The sequence below is a fragment of the Borostomias antarcticus genome (assembly GCF_949987555.1).
Source record: "Borostomias antarcticus genome assembly, chromosome: 16".
Lineage (NCBI taxonomy): Eukaryota > Metazoa > Chordata > Actinopteri > Stomiiformes > Stomiidae > Borostomias > Borostomias antarcticus.
In genome coordinates this window covers 7,371,318-7,390,874 of record NC_140249.1, presented here as the reverse complement: position 1 = coordinate 7,390,874, position 19,557 = coordinate 7,371,318, and the positions used below count along the sequence as shown (strand labels likewise).

Below are 19,557 nucleotides of genomic sequence, written 5' to 3'. Positions count from 1 at the left end.
TCTGATTGGTTCAGATTGTTTATCCCTGTCCGGGGACATTGCACCTTTTTTATTTATTTATTGCTGCAACGTTTCCACTTTGGAATGAGCATAGACTTTAGTGCATAGACTCTGAATATATAGTTTGTAGACTTTCCAGAGACTTTTGAGTAGGCTACATTCACGGTTTAATAGTCTTGCTTGACTGTGTGGTAGGAATCAACCAATAGGGGTTGATGTTTATGTTTATCTCCGCCACAGTGAGCGCAGGGTGAGAGGTCATGTTTTCGATGGCGTGTTGGTTTATTATTGGTTGGATTATATATTTATTGGTTTGTTAGCAGGATTACACAAAAACGACCACACTGATTTTCATTAAACTCGGTGGAGGGGTGTAGCATGGGCCAACTTAGAACCCATTACATTTTGGAGGAGTTCCGAATCGTGGGATTCATGCATTTCTGAGCACCATTTCTAGTGTAATGTTATTTCTCATTGTGCACATAATAGCTTTACTGCCCAGTCAGGTTTTGGAGTTGCCTTAACACTCTTTCAGGGGTTAACACACTGTTGCTGAGAATGCTGCAACCTCGAGATACTTGAAATTAACAGTTTGATACGTAACATTGATGTTGTCTTGATTAGGGTTAGAGCAGATCCACACTGCTGTTTTTCTATACCAAGTAGACAGATACTGCAGTACAATATTGGAACTGCACAGTATCCGTCTGTAACCTCAGTAAGGGCAAACAAGTATGCTGCTAAATCTTCTGACTTGTAGTTTTGTACTTCAGACCCGATGATCACACACAACGGATACTGTAGGAGGTGGACGACTACAGATCTAATCGATATTTGAAACTTATAATCTTATAATCTTATACCACAGGTATGGAGATTTTTTATACAGTCATTTTGGATGTAATGATGTTCCTGCATTGTTATTTTGTAATAAAATCTGTTTGATGACTTGTTGGCGATTTCCTCACAAACATGTAGTGTATATTGCAGGCTACACATACTGTACTCCGGCACAAACCCACAATCACAAAAACTGAAGATATTTCTCTCGTTTTATTCAAAATAATTCCATGTTAGACATTTACTGAACAGATACTTTGAAGTTAAAAACATTAAAAACAAAAAAGATCTAATTAAAAGAAACACATTCCAACACAAAGTACAAACATGTACATTATTATCACGTCACAATGAGCCAAATAAATTACATCCGTTTGTCTCTGCTGTTGTGAAGTTCTCCCCCATATAAATTAAGGCTGAAAAACAGTTACATTAGATGGTGCCTCCAGTTCATCCACAAGCATTTTTTCATACAGCTGCAATCTGAGGACAAGCCAAGCTTGAAAGAACTACTTAATATAAAACAGGCTGTTCGAGGGATGAGAACACAACCTAACAAGCCAAGGGATTTATCTCCTACCATTCCTGCTTTGGGGGCAAGAAAGACAACACCAAGTATTGCACAAAGTCAAGGATTGTGCCTTAAAAAAACAAATAAATTGAGACGAATTTTCTCTTTAAATATCATACGGTATTCCATAGTACTACGGGTCAACATTAAGATTAATTATGGTTGGCATTTGTGGAAGGCTGAAAGAATCTGAGCATGAGAACCACAAGATGATTTGGAGTAGAATGGCTCTATGTAATACCTAGTTGTGTAAAGTGTGTCCATGTGGAAGGATACGGTCCTGGTCTCTCCTCGGGGTTGTGGTGCGGCTGTACCATATCAAACGAAGGCCTCGGAGCATAGTGCACAAAAACCAAACAACCAGGGACAGGTAAGGTATAGATCTGAAGCACGTTTACCAACCTTCTCTCTCTCCTCTCAAAAAAAAAAGAAGCCGGGATGGTGAACTGTTTAAACTGACAAGTCAAGACAATTTTGGGAAATGTCAATCTCTCTCATTTCAGACAGTGGGAGAGTGGTGCCAGTGAGTAGGTAATGAGAAAGCAAAGTATCAGTATTTGCAGTATATCAGAAACCAAGCATTCTTCTTGTGGGTTGTCAAGTTACTGTTGTGAAGTTAACACTCGTAAACAGATGGAGCATCAGACAGAATGCCCCTATAATTCCACCTGGGCAACATGTTGGCCAAAAATGGAGTACTGTACATTCAAAATTAGTTCCTATGTCAGGCTTGATGACTTAAATGAGTTTTATGTTTTAAGGAACAAATAATCTACCTATGCTTATCGGCGGTGTTAAATACTGTTTGGTCCAACAGTTTGCCTTGGTAAGATTCTGGGGTGGTCAGTCACAACAGCTGTACCGTACACTAGCTCGTCTAAAATCTCCCTAGACACTCAACCGAGTTTCAGCTTGCCCAGTCTCAATGGATACAGTCAATCATCCCCAGACATCTGGATTCACATGCAACATGCTGTATCCCTAGAGATATCCCTCCTCCTTTGCAGGAAAGGGGTGCAGTAAAGTGTCTGGCTGTATCTCTCCGTTTCTAAGCCAACTGAAATTTTCAAATAAAACTCGAAACTAAATCTGTGAGGAAATTAAAGAAAGGAAACAAATCATAAAAGTTCAGCAAAACAAAATACAATTTAATGATTGTATTGTATTCAAAGTAAAACAATCAAAAACAAAATGATGAACAAAAGGCCATTAAATGAAATAAGCACTTGTTAACACAAGGTTTAACTTATGGATTATCCATCTACATTTCTGGAAAATAAAGTTAGTTACTCTCAGAAAAAAAAACAAAGCCATACAAATTAAGTGGAAAAAAAATAAACAAAAACTGCAAAGTGGAGAAAGGAGGCTGAAGCGCTCAGGTGTGACACACCAACCTTAGTACCTGTTAAGATGGCCAACTCTTCAACATTTCAATACTTACACAACTATATAAGGGGGGACATACTGTACTATATCATATCCTTCAATCTCTTTGGTCCATCTTACATTGCCCTACTCGTAGCTCAGGGTCCATTTCAATAGAACCCCTCAGAGATACAAGTTTAAAAAGACATTCTCCACATTGGTTACACACAAGCACACACACACACAAACACGCATGCACTTCCCTCCAGTAGTGCTGAGCCTGCTGTGTTTAAAACTCTGGATACCCACGAGATGAGCACATAAGTGACGGGATGACTGTACATCAAAACGCTATCCTAAAAACAAAGTTAAAAGGACTTTGCTCTAAGGATGGCCAGAGACGCAGTACGAGACAGGGGTTTTAGGAGCTGATAAACGACAAACAAAGGCATCTATTTCTACACTGGCGCCAGAGTCTTGGACACAGCGTGCTTTCTCTGCTTCAGTTCAGAGGGAAATCCCACTCTGGACATCCCAGCAAAGTAACATTCTCTGTCTGCAAACAACCTTTCAGTTAAGAGATTTGTAACCAAGCATCGTTCAGAATGAAACAAATGCTTATAAATGACTAAACCGATTTTGGAGAAGAGAGCAGAATGCAGGATTTCCATCTGAATCTCTTATTTCTCGTCATACTCGCTGGAGACTCATTCTGTGTGTGTGTGTGTGTGGGGGGGGGGGGGGTGAGGGTGGGGATCCTTTCTCCTATTTATACTGTGACCCTAACATGCATACTGTACAGTGTATGGCAAATGGTGACAATAGTCTAGCCATACTACTCCAACTTAAAATGTGATATTGGTCAGCATGTCCTGGGACCTGCACAAAAAATGTTTTAACTATTTGGAGCATCCCAAATCATGAGTAGAAAAAGAAAAAAAAGAAAGAAAAGATCATTAGCTGGTCTAGACATTCCTTTAGACTAGAAAAAAGATGCAAAGAGTGAGAAGAATCAACTCAGAGAGAGAATATGCTTCAAACAAGTTGCTTTTCCAAACTCTTCTATAATCTCTGCCATAAAAGCCTGGTGGCACTGTCTTCGTCGTTGTCGTCCTCTCTCTCCCTCCCGCTCTCTCTCTCTCGCTCTCTCCCTCCCTCCATCCCTGCCCCCTCCTCTCTCTACTTATGGCCCTTGCTGGTCTTGAAGGACACCTGGAGGATCTTGTCTCCGAGCCGGTAGCCGTTCAGGCTGGCGATGGCCATGGCCGCCTCCTCGTAGTTCGTCATGGTAACGAAGCCGAAGCCCTTGCACTTGTTGGTGTTGAAGTCGCGGATGACCTTAACGTTGGTGACGGCGCCGAAGGGCCCGAACATCTGCCAGAGGATGCCCTCGTCGGCGTCCTGGCCCAGGTTGTAGATGAAGATGCACCAGCCCGAGGACTGGCCGCCGGACACGCTCACGCCCGACATGCCGCTCATGTGGTCCACGCTCATGGGAGAGAACCTGGACGGAGACACGAGGAGTTGGGACATACGGTCAAGTGTGTGTGTGTGTGGGTTCAGGGTGAAAGCCGCACCACGGCAAAACCGTGACCCTGTTATTCCCGTGACTGTCCGTTCCCGCATATGCTTTTGACATACGAATTATTTTACAAAAAACTGAAATGAGACTTGTGTTATTTGTTTTGAATCAATGAATCAAACTATTTACTCAATGAAAAGGCCAGTTACAGTATTAAAGGATTGAAACTTCTTATTACTTCTGTACAATGTGTTGGGGTGGCTGCACAGTCAAATGATTTTCTAATTCCATTTTTCCCTGTTAATACATAATGTAAAAACAACAGATGTCTATGTACACGCATTAGATAGGCTATTTCTAGTGTCTACTCGCAATGAGTCACAGCAATAGCCTACCAGAAAATGAAGGGCTTTCACAGATATCAAATATTATCTAATAATAGACTATTTAAACAAAAACAATTGACAAGCACACCCGTTTGCATCACACTATAAAAAATTAATAGTACTTAAGTAAAATGGAATAATTTGTTAGTTTTTTTTTTTGCCTCTGGCAAGTCCATTTCCAGTTCATGAAAACAAAATAGTCTGTTCTGACTGTTCTAAAGTTCTCTCTCTCTCTCTATTCCTTTAAATATTCTCGACTCTTACAACAGGAAACAACGTGACACATGAAGGCCCATTGTGTTATTACAGTCAATGTAGTGTTTCAGCATGAGGTAGGCTACTCAATACAACAGGTTGAAGCATATCACACCAGTACTAAGGTCTTTACACTGGCTTCCTGTCTGTCAAAGAATTGACTTTAAAATACTGCTGTTGGTTTATAAAGCACTGAATGGTCTAGGGCCAAAATATATCTCTGATCTGCTCATATGCTATGAACCATCCAGACCCCTCAGGTCGTCTGGCACAGGTCTGCTTTCTGTCCCCAGAGTTAAAACAAAACATGGAGAAGCAGCATTCAGTTTTTATGCTCCACATATCTGGAACAAACTTCCAGAAAACTGCAGGTCTGCTGCAACTCTTGGTTCTTTTAAAACAAGCCTGAAGACTTTTCTTTTTGCCACTGCTTTCTAAGAGGAGCTATGTTTATCAGTATACTGCACTGTCACTTTTATTCCTGTATTCTATTTGTCCTGCTTTTTGTTTAAATGTCTATAATGACTTGCTTTTTGTTTTAATGCTTTTAATTTGTCCTGCCTTTTGTTTTAAATGTCTATAATGTCTTGCTTTTTGTTTTAATGCTTTTCATGTCTCATGTAAAGTACCTTGAATTGCCCTGTGGCTGAAATGTGCTATATAAATAAACTTGCCTTGCCTTGCCTTGCCTTGCCTTGAAGGAATAGGAAATTTGCAGGACTATCCAACATTCCTCCCTCCCTATAAACTATTAAAGGCATTGAACTATTTCAATGGCGTTAACACATACTTACAGTAGTATTTACAGGACAATATATACAAATTGAATTGCGACAGTAGCCTGGCGTGGCTCTGGAACGGTGCGGACTAGACCATCGTGGGAATAACTTATAGCCTGGCGCGGGTCCGCGGTAGGACACCGATTGAGTGTGTGTGTGTGTGTGTGTGTGTGACTGCATGTGCATGTGTGTTTCCATCACCCTCACCTGAACCTCTGTGCCTGGTGGTGCACGGGGCCTCCGAAGCGCCTGGACTGGTTGTGGTAAAGCTGAGAGATGAGCTGGGTGTTCTTGGCCTGGTTGGGGCTGGCGGCAAACTTCACCGTGATTGGCTCAGAGGCTCCGGGGGGCTTCTGGCCATTCAGGTCTTTGATGGCGTCCTCGGCCTCCGCCCGCTTGTCGAAACGGATGAATGCCACGCCGCGAGACAGACCTAGGCGACACGCGAGGGACACCAGATGACTGGGAGAGCACGCCGCTTTGTCACATGACGTGTAAAAAAAAACAACACTTGTCAGAACAGCAGCAGAGCTGGAGAGTTACGTCTCAGGGTTTTAGAAGGCAGCAGGAAGCTGAACAGAAAGGTGAATAGAGAAAGTTTAGACTGTAAATACCATCTCCTGCCTCACCTGAGGCCTGGTCCACCAGCACGCGGGAGTTGATGATGCGTCCGTAGCGGGCAAACATGTCCTCCACGTCCTTCTGGGTCATGGTTTTAGGCAGCCCGCTGATGTACAGATTGGCGTCCTTTATGGTGTCGGAGCTGGGACGTGCGTACGACACCTAACAGCCAGGGGTAGCAGAGGGCAGATTAGATACCAAGGTTGAGACCCAAGAGGCTCAAATAAACTCTTGATTAAAAAACACTTGATTTCAAATAAACTAAGACCAAAAAATACTATCACTTCAGAAGTGGATTTCTTTCATGAGAAACCTGTGACATATCTATGCTGTCTTTTGTATGTGGCGTGTAGTTATCTATAAAATGAGTCTGATCAGTTGGAATCGTTCACATTTTGAAACTTAAGGGTGGTTTCTCCTGGCCTCTAAATATGATCATCCCTCTGCAAGATTACTGCTCCAAATGAAGAGCAACACACAGTATTTTGCTTCATCATTACTTAAGAAACAATCCATTCTCTATATGAACTACTGTCGGGTAAGTGAGAGAGACCTCCGTCTACCCAAAGTGTTTTGCATGCAAAAACACAAATTATAGAAAAGAAAAAAAATTCTCAGGAGTGAAAATGTTCCCAATAAAATAAAAAAGGGTTTTAACTGAATTAAAAAAATTAGAGAAAAAAAGAAAAGTTAAGGCTAGTCTCTGCGCTGAGAGAAGGGGCAGTCAGTCAGTGAGCTATCAGACTCGCCCCATGGTCCTATCCTGTCCTGTCTGTCGTGTTAGGAAACTAGGTAGAGGACAGCTGAGAATCCACAGCATAGCTACGGTAAATGACATGACATCGTTGGGTTGACACATGTAGGAACACCTTATTGCACGTTACCTTGATAGTTTTAGACTGTAGTCTTAGTCCATTCAGAGTATTGATAGCTCTTTCTGCATCACTAGGGTTAAGATAGTTAACAAATCCGTACCCTAAACTGTGGCCTAGAGAAAAAAAAACAAGGAAAACAATAAAATAAAATAACAAAAAAACTTTGTACTGTTTCAAAAACTCTGCACACTGAACAAATAAATGTTTAAATAAAACAAATCTACACATTGCATGCTAAGTCATAAAAAACGAATAGTTCAATCAGAAAGAGAGCCCATTGTGATGAGGATACAGACAGCCTGACAGTCTCAAACTTACAGCCTTAAATTAACCAAGAACAAAAACAATATATGACACAATACCGACCGTGTCTCATTCTGCCAAATGTGATCAAATAACTGCAATCAGTCTCTGGGGTGACATGTTTGTGGTGTTGTCAACCATTAAGAGGACAACACCCACAGTACACAGGCTGGACTTGCCAGGTTTACGGGACTGTCAACATTACGATTGTTTAATAACTGTGGCTTATTACATGAGAGCATAGTCAGTCCCAGGGCACAGCTATGTGTTGAATATCAATACAAATAATAACAACACTCATTATTGATATGTATATAGCACCTTTCCAGATGCTCAAAGAGCTACACCCTACTAACAGGCCAACTCCACCTGGCTGGCTATGCCCACTATGGGCCTCAGAGGTGGCATGTCAGTCTCAAAGCCCCAGTGCATAGTGGGAGATGTAGTCCTGTTACCTGCTACTTTGTCTCGTATGAGCTTGGCAGACTCCACCTCCCCAATGCTGCAGAAGAGGCTGCGGAGTTCGTCCTGGGTCATGCTCTGGGGCAGGTAGTTCACTATCAGGTTGGTCTTGGCGTCCTTCCCCTCGTCCCCTCCCATATGGTCTTCATAGCCGTTGGACATATCATACACCTCCTGAGAACAGAGAGAGGGAACACCATAGAACTGAGTGGGAAGGGAGAAGGGAATACAGTCAGCGTAACATGTCCCTGCATCGTTCTAGGCCTAAAAATGGCATCCGACTGGTGGTGGCTTAGCTTCGCCTCCTTGCGTAGTAGTAGTAGTAGGTGGCATTGGGCCTCCTCTCACACACACACATGAACCACCTGGTTCCCACAGCCGACTGTCAGCCAACAGCCACCTAACCCATATATAGCCTAATTAGAGAGCACTCATGCATATCCAGGTTTGGAGGTGCTGGTCAAAGATTGATTTAATTGATTGATTGATTAAAGCTGTGCCACACAGCCCTCTATAAAAGATAGATCACTGCATTGCATGTTATGCACATGATGAAGTGTACGCCTGCTAGGAAAGTTCAACTCCTCATTTTTTCAATACATAGCCTACTTTCATTTTGGGAGGGAAAGCAATATTGTAGTGTACAGAGATATATTACTATACAGATACTGCATATCATGACACTGGTCTGACCTGAAATACAATGCAATCGTATAACCCTGTGGATTGGAGTTTAATTGAAGATGCACTGTTGGCTACTTTAAGCTTAAGATATTTTCATTTTTATTTTTTACAGGGTCAGTGCACATTGATCAACATTTTCATAAAAGTGTCAGATGGCTGATTTTCAACGATAATCACTGGCAGATTATCAACATCCTTTTTAACACATATATATATATATATTGCTGGAAGTACTGCTTCCTCCATGTCTCTCTCTCTCTGATGTTTCCTGTCATTGAACTGTGGATGGGAAGGTGCTAGCAGAGAAGTCTAGAGGCCAAAATGTAGTGGGGTCTGAATGAGACCGCAGTTCTGTGGTCCAACTGACAGAGCTCCATTCATATGTGAGATGGCTTCTGATTGGATATTCTGGTGGGGTAAGACAGTCCGGCTGAGAGGATGAATGAGATGCCTGTACTATTACAAGTAATCATTAGCAACAAGTCTGTTTGACTCTCCAAAACACTTTTTACTACAATGGGGCAATTCTCTGCTACCACTGAATGTGGAAACATTTTTTAATGCCATTTATAGTTTTACAACCAGCAAGTGATAGGATTTGGCGATGATGTGGTTGCTTTGAGCGACAGACTTGAGAGCTAGATCTGATACTCACTTTCAAATACCTGATGTGTCCTCTTCGAACTGCCATGAAGACACGTCACTGCTCCTGAGGCTGGAGGTGTCAAAATGAAAACAAAAAAATAAAAAAAAACACACAAGAGGACAAACAGACAGGGGTGGGCGAGGAGGGGGTATGGCAGCCAGTAAATAAAGCTGTGTATAGTGAGCCTCCCTTCCGCTGCTGATCGCACCTGTGGAAAGAGAAGAGGTTTGACTATCCCTTTTACAACTACATTTCCGTGTTATTCTGCCGGTGACCGGTTGAGGTTGAGACAACTACTGAGTCTGGAGCCAGCCAGCTGACTTTCCCGGCCCTGGAATGAATAAGCCCACTGGGCCCCGAAAAGTGAATGTTTAATCATTGAGAGTTGGCTAGCTAGCTACAGTAAGTTAGCTAGCGCCTACCAACAGCAGCCAACGCCGAATCTTAGCCAAGTTAACATCGTTTACGTGTTCGACTCCAGCACAGCACAGGGGGCGTGAACACATCGGCATGGCGACTAGCTATGTAGCCAAGTTAGCTAACTAGCGAACTCACTAGCAAACCATCCATTCACCGGTAACCACAGCAGGGGCGACGATAAGCTAGCTACTGCTACTCTGGAAGAATATTTATCTTTAAGTTATTCCTTCTCTACCGGGTAATCTAGCTACAAATTGTAGTACAAGATCGTTCCAAACTAAAAATACGATTCAGAGGTTAACGGTGAAATAGCTAGCCTGGTCTGCCCACACCCCGCCCTAACACCGTGCTAGTATTTTCGAGGGCTTCTCTTGAATGCAGTGCGCCCTTCGTACCTAGAAACCTCGACAGCCTGATTCAGGCCTTGTTGGCTGCCATTGCTAGCTCGCTAGTCAAAGTAGCTAGCAGATAGCAACCCGTGATGGCGCACCTATCTACTAGCTTAGCCAGCTAGCTACAACAAGGCCTCAAAAACAGCATGGCAGACATTTGACTGGCTTTGTTGCAGCTTGCTTGGCAAAATGATTAATACATTTGTTTGTGAGATAAAAATGCTGCATCTTACCAGTTTTAGTAAAGATCCTTTCGCTGTTTTCTGCACAAGTCTTGCAGTTTGACAACTAGTGGCTACGACGCAGCTAGCGCTGAAACTGACACAGCCCCCTCTCTCGTGACCCAAAACCAAAGAGCTGCGTGACGAACTCACGTCCACCACGCCCACCTCGCCAGTCGTGGAAGTATCCAAATACCTCTTTATCCATTACAATTTTTTTTTCTCATGAGCTAAATGGCTATGACTACTAACCATTATATAAATGTATTTCCACAACATGAAATATGTGATAGTGTAAAAACAACTTTATTTAGACTGCGGATAAGCAAAATGACAATGATTTTCTAATGCATGAATGTGTATCACGGTGGACTGCTGCAAAAACCACGATGAACCATAGCAACTGCAGTTATAACCTTGATGAAATATGGGGAACTTGGTATTTGAATGAAGCCAAACTTGTGCATTGGCTGGTACACACTGGTATATCTTCCTCCGACTTGTCAAAGTAGGCTATGTACAGCATACAGATATCGAAACAGGTGGTAGTGAATGTCAGTGTGGCTCAGTCTTCTGGCTCAGTCTCTGTCTAGGATTCGATACTCCCGTAGTGGCTGGTCCCTCATAAGATAGGCCACACTCACAAACCCAACAGTCTGAGAAAGAGAGAGAAGAGAAACAGACAGAGCAGCACGTGATTTATCATTCTACCATTTTAAATTCTCCACAACAGAAAACAGGGGCGGGGTAGTGTGCACCCACAGCGCCATCTAGTGGTGCGCGCCTACCTCCACCATCATCACTGCCAGAGAGGACCAGGTGATGAGACTCAACACAAACAGCAAGCATTCCTCCAGCTCCACCTGGCAGCCCTAGGAGGATAGAGAAGGGAGGGAGAGAGGGAGCGAGAGAGAGAGAGAAGAGGAGGGAGATAGGGACAGAGGGAGAGAGAGAAGGGGAAGGGAGATGGCCGGGGACAGAATGAGAGGGAAAGAAAGGGTGTGGAGAAGGGGAAAGAGGGGAAGAGAGAGAATGTGTCTCTGTGAAAAGTAAAGAACTGTGTATGTAACTGGAATAAGGCGAATGTGCATGGATGCCATATTTCTGGCCGGGTGAGTGCCCACCCTCGGGTAGATTTGCCTGGGCAGCTCCAGGGTACCGTTGCAGGAGTGGAAGGTGGAGTTGCAGCAGCTGTGTGGAACTCTGACACCTCCGCTGTGGTTGAACCAAGGGGTGTTCTGCCAGTCTCTGTAGTCATGGATACCACAGCACTGAAGCTGGGGGCAGGGGGGGGGGCGGGGGGGGGGCAGCGGGGAAATTCAAATGATGCCATCCTGCCCACTGAATGTGCAACCTTTAACTGGTGTCTCCTGAAAAGGGCCTCATTGACATGCACATTGTGATAGGGGGTTGGAGGAAGTATCTAGGTGTTTGGGTGAAGGTGGGTCATTAAAACTTGAGATCAAATTGCGCCTGGGAAGACTCACTGCTACACATCTTGCGGGCAATTTTAGTGATCCTTGTGCACAGAACAACAAATCACCACAGCGCCTAGAAGAAGATTGTGTGTTTGATCAAGCAGCAAACCTGGGTCGATTTAAAATCTTTTCAATTAACTCAGCTTTCGTTTGAGTCCGCTTGGGGTGTCAGACGGGTTGGGTTTGTATTTTGGAAAACATCCTACTGTATATGTTGCATTGTTTCTGACTATCAAGTTCAGAGGAGTAATTGAAATGATTTCAAATAGTATTTGGATCTAGTGTGGGTCAAGTGTGCCTACCTCCTCCTGCGTGGCATCCACTGCCCTGGAGTCTGGGTCCTGACTGCTGCCAGTGTACTTCTGAAATACACGCCTGAAGGGGGCCAGCTCTGAATGCACCTGAAAACACACACACACACACACACACACACACACACTCACACACATTACACACACATACTGAAGGATGTTTGCAACTGACTTAAAGTCGCACTGAAATGAAAAAAGCATTCTGTCCCATTTTGGTTCACATAATTAGTCATAGTGTTCACCTATTCAATGATGTATGCCAAAAAAATTACAAAATTCTACTTTTGTTGTAATCTTATATCAATGTACATAATTTCTTACTTCCTGGAAAACGGTATGTCACGTGCAGTGACGACAACAGGTACCTTAGATTTTAGGCCAATAATCTCACGACATCCACACGTCAATCAACGCTATCCTTCTATCGAATCTCTCTAAAGTTCTTAAAACCCGTCCACTTGTCAATGTTCCAATCAAATTCCTCTTAACATATGTCCCACCCTCATAGCTTGTTTGCGTCGGAAATACGTCAAACTACGGAAGTTAGATGATCTCAAACGTCCGTTTCAGTGCGACTTTAAGAATAGGGTAGGATTGAAAGGTGCGGGTGAGAGCATTGGCTATTGAGTATTATAACCTTTCCGGTGTTGAAATATGCCAGCGCAGCAGCAGTTGCCTCCAAACACAACACCAGCACCAGCAGATACACAAACTGTGGAAGGGCACACACACATCATCTGATCACACAGACATGCATGTGTCTGTCTTCATGTGTGTGTGTGTGTGTGTGTGTGTGTGTGTGCGAACATGTTCTAGGTTTCATTTACTTGTACTGTAATGTTATAATCACTTAACCAATGAAGGCATCCTTTAGTTCCTGTGAGGAGAGAGAGAGGGAGAGAAAGAGAGAGAGAGTATTGTACCACTGCCTGTAGCCATGCTGACTCTCTGAGAGACACCCAGCAGCCCAGGGCTCCGCTTGCCAATAGGAACACGGCACTGGCAAGTGCGAGGGCGGCTGGGAGGATGATGTATGTGTCAGAGAAGAACAGGCCGCTGTGCTGGTAGTTCAGCAGCAGGTAGACACCACTCAGGCCCACCACCAACCCTGCCAGCTGAGGGGCAGAGGGACAAAAACAAAATGGAGTTCTGATTCATGTCAGGTTATGTGAATGTGTAACTACTGATGTTTTCATATTTCTACTGAATAGATTTAGCATTGAACTACGCCTACTATCTGAGGTCCAAGCCCTGAGTTCTCGCTACAGCAACCAAACTAAACGGTTTGTGATCATGATTCTCATGTGATTCATGTAAGGTAAATCCTCCCACTCCCGCCCCGCCCTCATCCTGAGTGTGTGTGTGTGTGTGTGTGTGTGTGTGTGTGTGTAAACTAGACTCTGCACTCTATAAGGTCTCGCATACTTAAATTAAGCATGCACGCACGCACGCACGCACACACACACACACACACACACACACACACACACACACACACACACACACACACACACACACACACACACACACACACACACACACTATGCTACCGAATGAGTCATGTGAATTTAGCAGCATGTAGGCAATTCATTTGCAGGAACACTGAATGGTTGGGGCAGAGAGGCTAAAAAAACATCTGTCATCCTGAGGTTCCCTTAAATAGAAAGCAGAGTGTTTTATGTAGATTATTATGCATTTATCAATATGGTTACACCTATAGCCTACATTAAGCCCAGCGCTACTGCATAATACACAACTGTTGAACTGTTATTTTTTCATTAATAAACTTTACAAGCCTGTTGGCCTATAGAATAAAGAATAGCCCACACAATGTGATAATTACATATCTTACCCACATAATCTGGCAGGTTATTTGAAGAACTATTTTGAATACTCTCCTTTTGATCATGTTTCACACCAGGCTGTGAACAATGAAGACAGAAGTAGCCAAAGATAAACGTTAAAACTTTAAAAGATACCATATTGTCATGGCACAGACGAAAAGTAAAACTCTGACATAATAGCTACTACGTGGAGGAAACGGGGATCTTTATCTAAAACAAAAGCGCGTCTATTAGGCTATTCGAGAAACTGTGAAATCACTGCTGCTAACAGTGGGTCCTCTCTCCTCAAGAAAACACTACAGCGATGCATGCGTGAGAAGCGGAAATATCGGTTTGTGTTACGGTAAAACCGAGAAACCCGTGACCTTCCGGTCCAACAACAAATCTCACCAGCTCATGTATTAATGTTTTTGACACCTATAGGCTATTAAATGACCATAAAGTGAAATGTTCCTCTATGAAACGTTATCCAAAATCCTTATCATGATTCATTCTTACTTGTTCTGTTCTGTCCAATCCGTTCTGATGTTCTTCCAGGCACCGCACTGCCAAGATTATTCTAATTAATACAGTCACCTCCGCCCCAGCGTCAGCGCAGGGCGAGAGGTAATGTTTTCAATGGCGTGTGTGTGTGCATGCGTGCGTTTGTCTGTTAGCAGGATTAGTCAAAAACAACTGGACCGATTTTTACAAAACTCGGTGGAAGGGTGTAACATGGTCCAACTTAGAATCCATTACATTTTTGAACAGATGTGTATCACGGCCCGGATTGCCGAATTATTCCAGTGTTTATCAGTAACACATGAGTTTCTTCAGGTTTCTTTTGATACCACTGTATGTGGCAGCTTCCACCAGAATGTAACTGTATTTGAGGGTTGGTTTGACAGGTCAGAGTGACAGTGGCTCCTGGATTAAATGTCACTAGAGGAGTCTGAGTCACGGTCACTTGACCTCTGCAGAGTAACAAAGAAACAAAGAACATCTTATTCAACAACATTGCACATTTTGTAACATTGTGTATCTAGACAGAATCATGAATCCAAAGGCAAAGGCTATATTTGAAATGTGTGAAAAGGAACCTGACCTATAAACCCTCCCAGATCACTGGAGCATGAGCTGACCATGCAAAGGGTCTCTCTATGGAACTCTCTTGGGGGAGGAGCAGTGAGGAACCTGGTCCCCTGTTTAATACAAGACTCCTAATGTGCTGATCTCCATCATTGCTGAAAGACTACAGTTTTGGTTGTATTGTTTATTTATAACCTTTATAACATTTATTTAACCAGGAAGAACCCATTGAGATGCAGGCTCTTTTTCAAGGGTAGATTGTGTGATGTGACATAGATGATATGTTGTTATTGTGAATTTACATTGTCTATTCCCTGCACTACTAATAAAGTTGCTTTGAATTATCAGACAGATTGTCAGAAACATGACCTTCCTTCCCTCAGTGGAGGCAGAATCAGCAATGAGAACATCTGAGATGGAATCCCCCGCTCAGGCTAGACTGTATGAGAGACCACACAAGAAACAATAAAACAAAATGGCCATTCTACTATAAACTGTCTGTGCTGATCAACTCCTCCTATACAAGGTGGTGTGTGATACAATAGGAAAAGATAGTGGGTTTGGTGTTATATTTTTGTTGTTTGAAGGTTCAGTGTCTCTTCTCTGGGAGGGTTGAGCATCTGGGGACAGAGCTGTTCTATTCTGAGAGCTGCTGACACTCCCCACCCTGCCCATGCAAATCTGAGTTTCACTTCCACTCCTGACTGGAAGTGAAAGTTACATCTTGTGCTCCTGAGCTGAAAGACACGGCCAGTTTATCAGTGTGATGGTAAAGTAGTGGTTATGCTTGGTGGGGTTCGTTCAGTACTGTGTTCAGTGGACCAGTGTTCTGTCATAGTCTGTTACCCCTCAGCACCTGCAGTAGGTCCCAGCTGCAGCAGTGTAGCCTGACTGAGGGAGGTTTTTGTACAGCTCTGAATCACTGTGTGAACACATATATACCACCGATGTGGTTGTGACTCTGACAGTAGTAATGTCCTGCATCTTCAGCCTGGACTCCATTGATGGTCAGAGTGAAGTCACTACCATACCCAAGGCCGATGAAACGAGCTGGAGTTCCTGAGTGAAGTTTCTTTCCAAATTTTATCAGGAGTTTAGGAGATTCTACAGATCTCTGTTGGTACCAGTACATACCCTCATCTCCATCATCCCATCTTCTAACTCTAGGGTCAGTTTTACAGGTCAGAGTGACATTTTCTCCTAGAGAAGATGTCACCTCAGAGGGCTGAGTCACCTTCAGCCGAGCTCTGGATCCTGAACACAGAAATGATCAATAATTGTATGAAAAGATGACATGAAAATATAGAGATAGTACTTCAACACATTTGATGTAGTGAGATGGTTTGTTTATCAATCCAGACAGAATCAGTAGGTCATTGCCTGAATTCAACATCATTCAGTTTAGTTTGAAACGGAGCCTGACCTTTGACACAGCAGCAGAGCAGAGTCCAGATGAAGATGGTGATGAGAGTCATGGTTGCCGTGGTTTGTGTTGTGTTGAAGGACAGCTCTGAGTCTGCAGTGTTAAACCCACCGGGCTATAAACCCTCCCAGAGCACTGGAGCATGAGCTGACCATGCAAAGTCTCTTTATGGAAATCAGGCGGGAAACCTGTCAGTGTTCTGTCACTGGTAAACCAGTCAGCAGTCTGTCATGTTCTTGTAGTTATTGAATTAGGAATCTTTTTTCTTTTTTTTAAGATATTTTTTAGGGCTTTAATGGGATAGGACAGTTGAGTGAGACAGGAAACGTGGGAGAGAGAGAGTGGAGGACATGCGGCACAGGACCTGAGCATCGAACCCGGGTCTGCCGCGTGAAAGACTAGCCTTCATATGGGGCGCGCCTTTCCCCGTGAGCTACCGGGGCGCCCCTGAATTAGGAATCATTAAGGATACACCAGGCTGTGCTGCACACCAGTCTCAGTTCAAATGTAGTTTTCTCCAGACACCAATGATACCAGTTCACAACCATGTTTCTGTGGAGTCTGTCCTCCTATACGGCTGTGAAACTTGGACCCTGAAGCCTGAAGTCTCTGGATGGGTGCTATACCAGAATGCTGCGTGTGGTACTAAATGTCAACCAGAACGAGCATGTTACCAACAAGCATCTGTATGGGGAGGCTACCAAAGCTGAGTGAGAAAGTGGCATCCAGGAGGATGAAACTAGCTGGCGACTGCCACAGACATCATGAACTCCCAGCCAGCAAGCTGGTGCTCTGGGAGTCAACACACGAGCACCGATTAAGAGGACGTCCCACACCAACATGCGTGGATGTACTGAGGAGGGATGCTGGAGTGGAGAGTTCTGCAGAACTGGCTGGATGTATGGACGACCGAGAGGATTGGAGACTTCGCTATCAAGCTCGTCTGAGGATGACCTAATGATGACCATGTACACTGCTGGATGCACCATAACTGGAGAGTCCACATCCCAACTCGTGTACAAGCTCCCATTTGATTTATTTTGACTGATTTGACAGTAAAACGTGTTGTGTGTCAGTTGAATTGGTAACAATGCATTAGGACTAGGTGACGATCGTATTAGTGCTGTGTGGGTGTGTTAGGTACTGAGCTGTGCTCTGTTCAGAGTTGTGTGATGAGGTTTTTGTACGGCGTCTTCACCAGACTCAACCACTGTGGTACATGTTTGGTGGAGGGACCAAACTCATTGTGAAAAGTAAGTGTGTGTTCTTTACTCCTCTTTTCAAAACTACATTTAACAAAATGTCTTAAACTAAATTCAAAAAGTTCACTAAGAGCAACTATGTCATGATTCTGTTTAGCTTTGAACCTTTTAGTCTTGTACTCCTACTATTTAGTATTCCCTGTGGTAGTCTTATGTTTTGATATTTAAGCTATTTAGATTCTACAGTATAGAAAGACCTGTCTTATTAACATAATAATGATTATATAGAATAGTAATGTTATATGATTATTGTAATCATATACTATGAAACCTTTGGTCTTTGACATGAGAAATGTACTTGTAGTCTGAACATTTATTTGTAAAAACAGTAAATAGAAAACAAGTCAGAGAGAATATGTTTGGTTTTGGAAGTGAGGAATGCTTGCTTTTTATTCACTATGAGATACTGTAGATGTAGTCTTTATAAAATATACATTTTCAACGTTTAACAAAAGTTCTCATATTGAGTTGCAGTAAAGAGTGAATGTTCTGGCTCATTCTCTCATCTCTCTGGTTCTATCTAGCTGGCCCTTTAGTATCTTAAATTATGTCAACTCTATAGACAGACATGTCTTATTACTATAATAATGATTACTTAATATAGTCATACATATTGACTTCTTATTATAATGTAACTAGAGATGTAACGGTATGAAAATTTCATATCACAATTACAATGACCAAAATTATAATGGTTATCAATATTATCGCGGTATTGTACGGAAACACACACTGAACTAATTTCACCAAGTCGGCAGCAACATTTCACTGTAGCTGTACACATAAACTAAATTACATGTGACAAATAAAGACATCTTGAATAAAGAAATCTTTATATTGAAAAACACAAATAAAATGAACAGCACTATGCACTTTTTGTTTGCATAAACATTAAAATAATGCGTCTTGGAGACTGCTGCTAACTTTGGTTGATGCCGGACAGTATTTACAGTGAGTTTTTCAAAGTGCGGTAGTCTTAACACGGTTTAATAACATTTTATCACAACCGGTTATCGTTACATCCCTAAATGTAACCTTTGGTCACTGATATGGGAAATTTACTTCTACAGTCTCACAGCTTACAAAACAATCAATTGAAAAGGGATCAAAGAGAACATTTGCTTGGCTCAGAGAGAGGAATTCTGGCTTCTTATTGGATATGAGAAACTGTACACTTAGCATCTCATGACTGTTCATGAGTGTTCATGACTGTTCATCTCAAGACTGTTCATAATGAGTAGCAGTGTTGAAGAGTGATAGTTCCAGTTCATCCTCCTGTCTCTGCCCTCCTCTCCAGCTGGCCCCACAGTCCGCCCCACGGTCTCCCTGCTCCCCCCCTCCCCGGAGCAGCTCTCCGGGGGCTCTGCCACGCTGTCCTGCCTGCTGGGTGACTACAACGCCCCGGGGGCGCTGGTGAGCTGGGAGGTGGATGGGACAGAGGTGACAGAGGGGGTCCGGACCAGTGTTGAGGTGGAGGAGAGTGGACGCTACAGCTGCACCAGCACCCTGACCCTGGCCAAGGCAGGCTGGGAGCAGGGAGAGGTCTTCACCTGCAAAGTCTCCCACGAGGACCACACCCAGGCCAAAGCCCTCCACAGGAGCCAGTGTAGTGTCTAGAGACTGCTGGAGCGAGGCTGGCATAGGAGCTCTCTTTGGGGGATAGGAGGAGTGAGGAGCCAGGTCCCCTGTTTAACCCAAGACTCATAGCAGTAATGTGTTCTAGCTGATTGCTATCATTGCTGGATAGTCTTCGGTTTTGGTAGTAAAGTATTGTGTGAGTTAAGTAGATGATATTGTAATAGGCCCAAGTTGTTATTATTGTTTCTATT

At 43.3% G+C, this 19,557-nt stretch overlaps 2 protein-coding genes and 1 gene segment (V, D, J or C); 1 reads left to right on the top strand and 2 right to left on the bottom strand.

Moving 5' to 3' along the window:
- Nucleotides 1-1,066: 1,066 nt before the first annotated feature.
- Nucleotides 1,067-10,464, bottom strand: elavl1a (ELAV like RNA binding protein 1a). Of its 2 annotated transcripts, none has more exons than XM_084450900.1 (7): nt 10,355-10,464; nt 9,319-9,517; nt 7,973-8,153; nt 7,224-7,327; nt 6,333-6,501; nt 5,926-6,151; nt 1,067-4,280 (listed from the first exon to the last, which is right to left on the bottom strand). In XM_084450900.1, the coding sequence occupies exons 2-7, from the start codon at nt 9,352-9,354 to the stop codon at nt 3,956-3,958; spliced, it is 1,041 nt and encodes a 346-aa protein (XP_084307026.1). In that variant the 5' UTR covers nt 9,355-9,517; nt 10,355-10,464; the 3' UTR covers nt 1,067-3,955. The 2 variants fall into 2 exon arrangements, with proteins under 2 accessions (XP_084307026.1, XP_084307027.1); XM_084450901.1 differs by having other exon boundaries at nt 6,348-6,501.
- Nucleotides 10,465-10,698: 234 nt separating this feature from the next.
- On the bottom strand, nt 10,699-14,040 carry tspan37 (tetraspanin 37; the record flags this gene model as incomplete). The annotated part of the gene is made up of 7 exons (XM_084451072.1): nt 10,699-10,998; nt 11,131-11,214; nt 11,467-11,619; nt 12,123-12,221; nt 12,769-12,843; nt 13,055-13,246; nt 13,984-14,040. The coding sequence occupies 7 exons, from the start codon at nt 14,038-14,040 to the stop codon at nt 10,921-10,923; spliced, it is 738 nt and encodes a 245-aa protein (XP_084307198.1). The 3' UTR covers nt 10,699-10,920.
- A 1,976-nt stretch (nt 14,041-16,016) lies between these two features.
- Nucleotides 16,017-19,345, top strand: LOC311319513 (Ig lambda-3 chain C region-like). The segment is given in 2 exons: nt 16,017-16,050; nt 19,026-19,345.
- The last annotated feature ends 212 nt before the right edge of the window (nt 19,346-19,557 follow it).

Excerpts from the sequence above, each read along its gene's own strand:
- elavl1a (XM_084450900.1), bottom strand. The coding sequence starts at position 9,354 with ATGGCAGTTCGAAGAGGACACATCAGGTATTTGAAA. Across the intron at positions 6,502-7,223 it reads TACAGTCTAAAACTATCAAG|GTGTCGTACGCACGTCCCAG; the intron begins GTAACGTGCAAT and ends CCTGGCTGTTAG. Across the intron at positions 6,152-6,332 it reads CTCAGGTGAGGCAGGAGATG|GTCTGTCTCGCGGCGTGGCA; the intron begins GTATTTACAGTC and ends CGTGTCGCCTAG.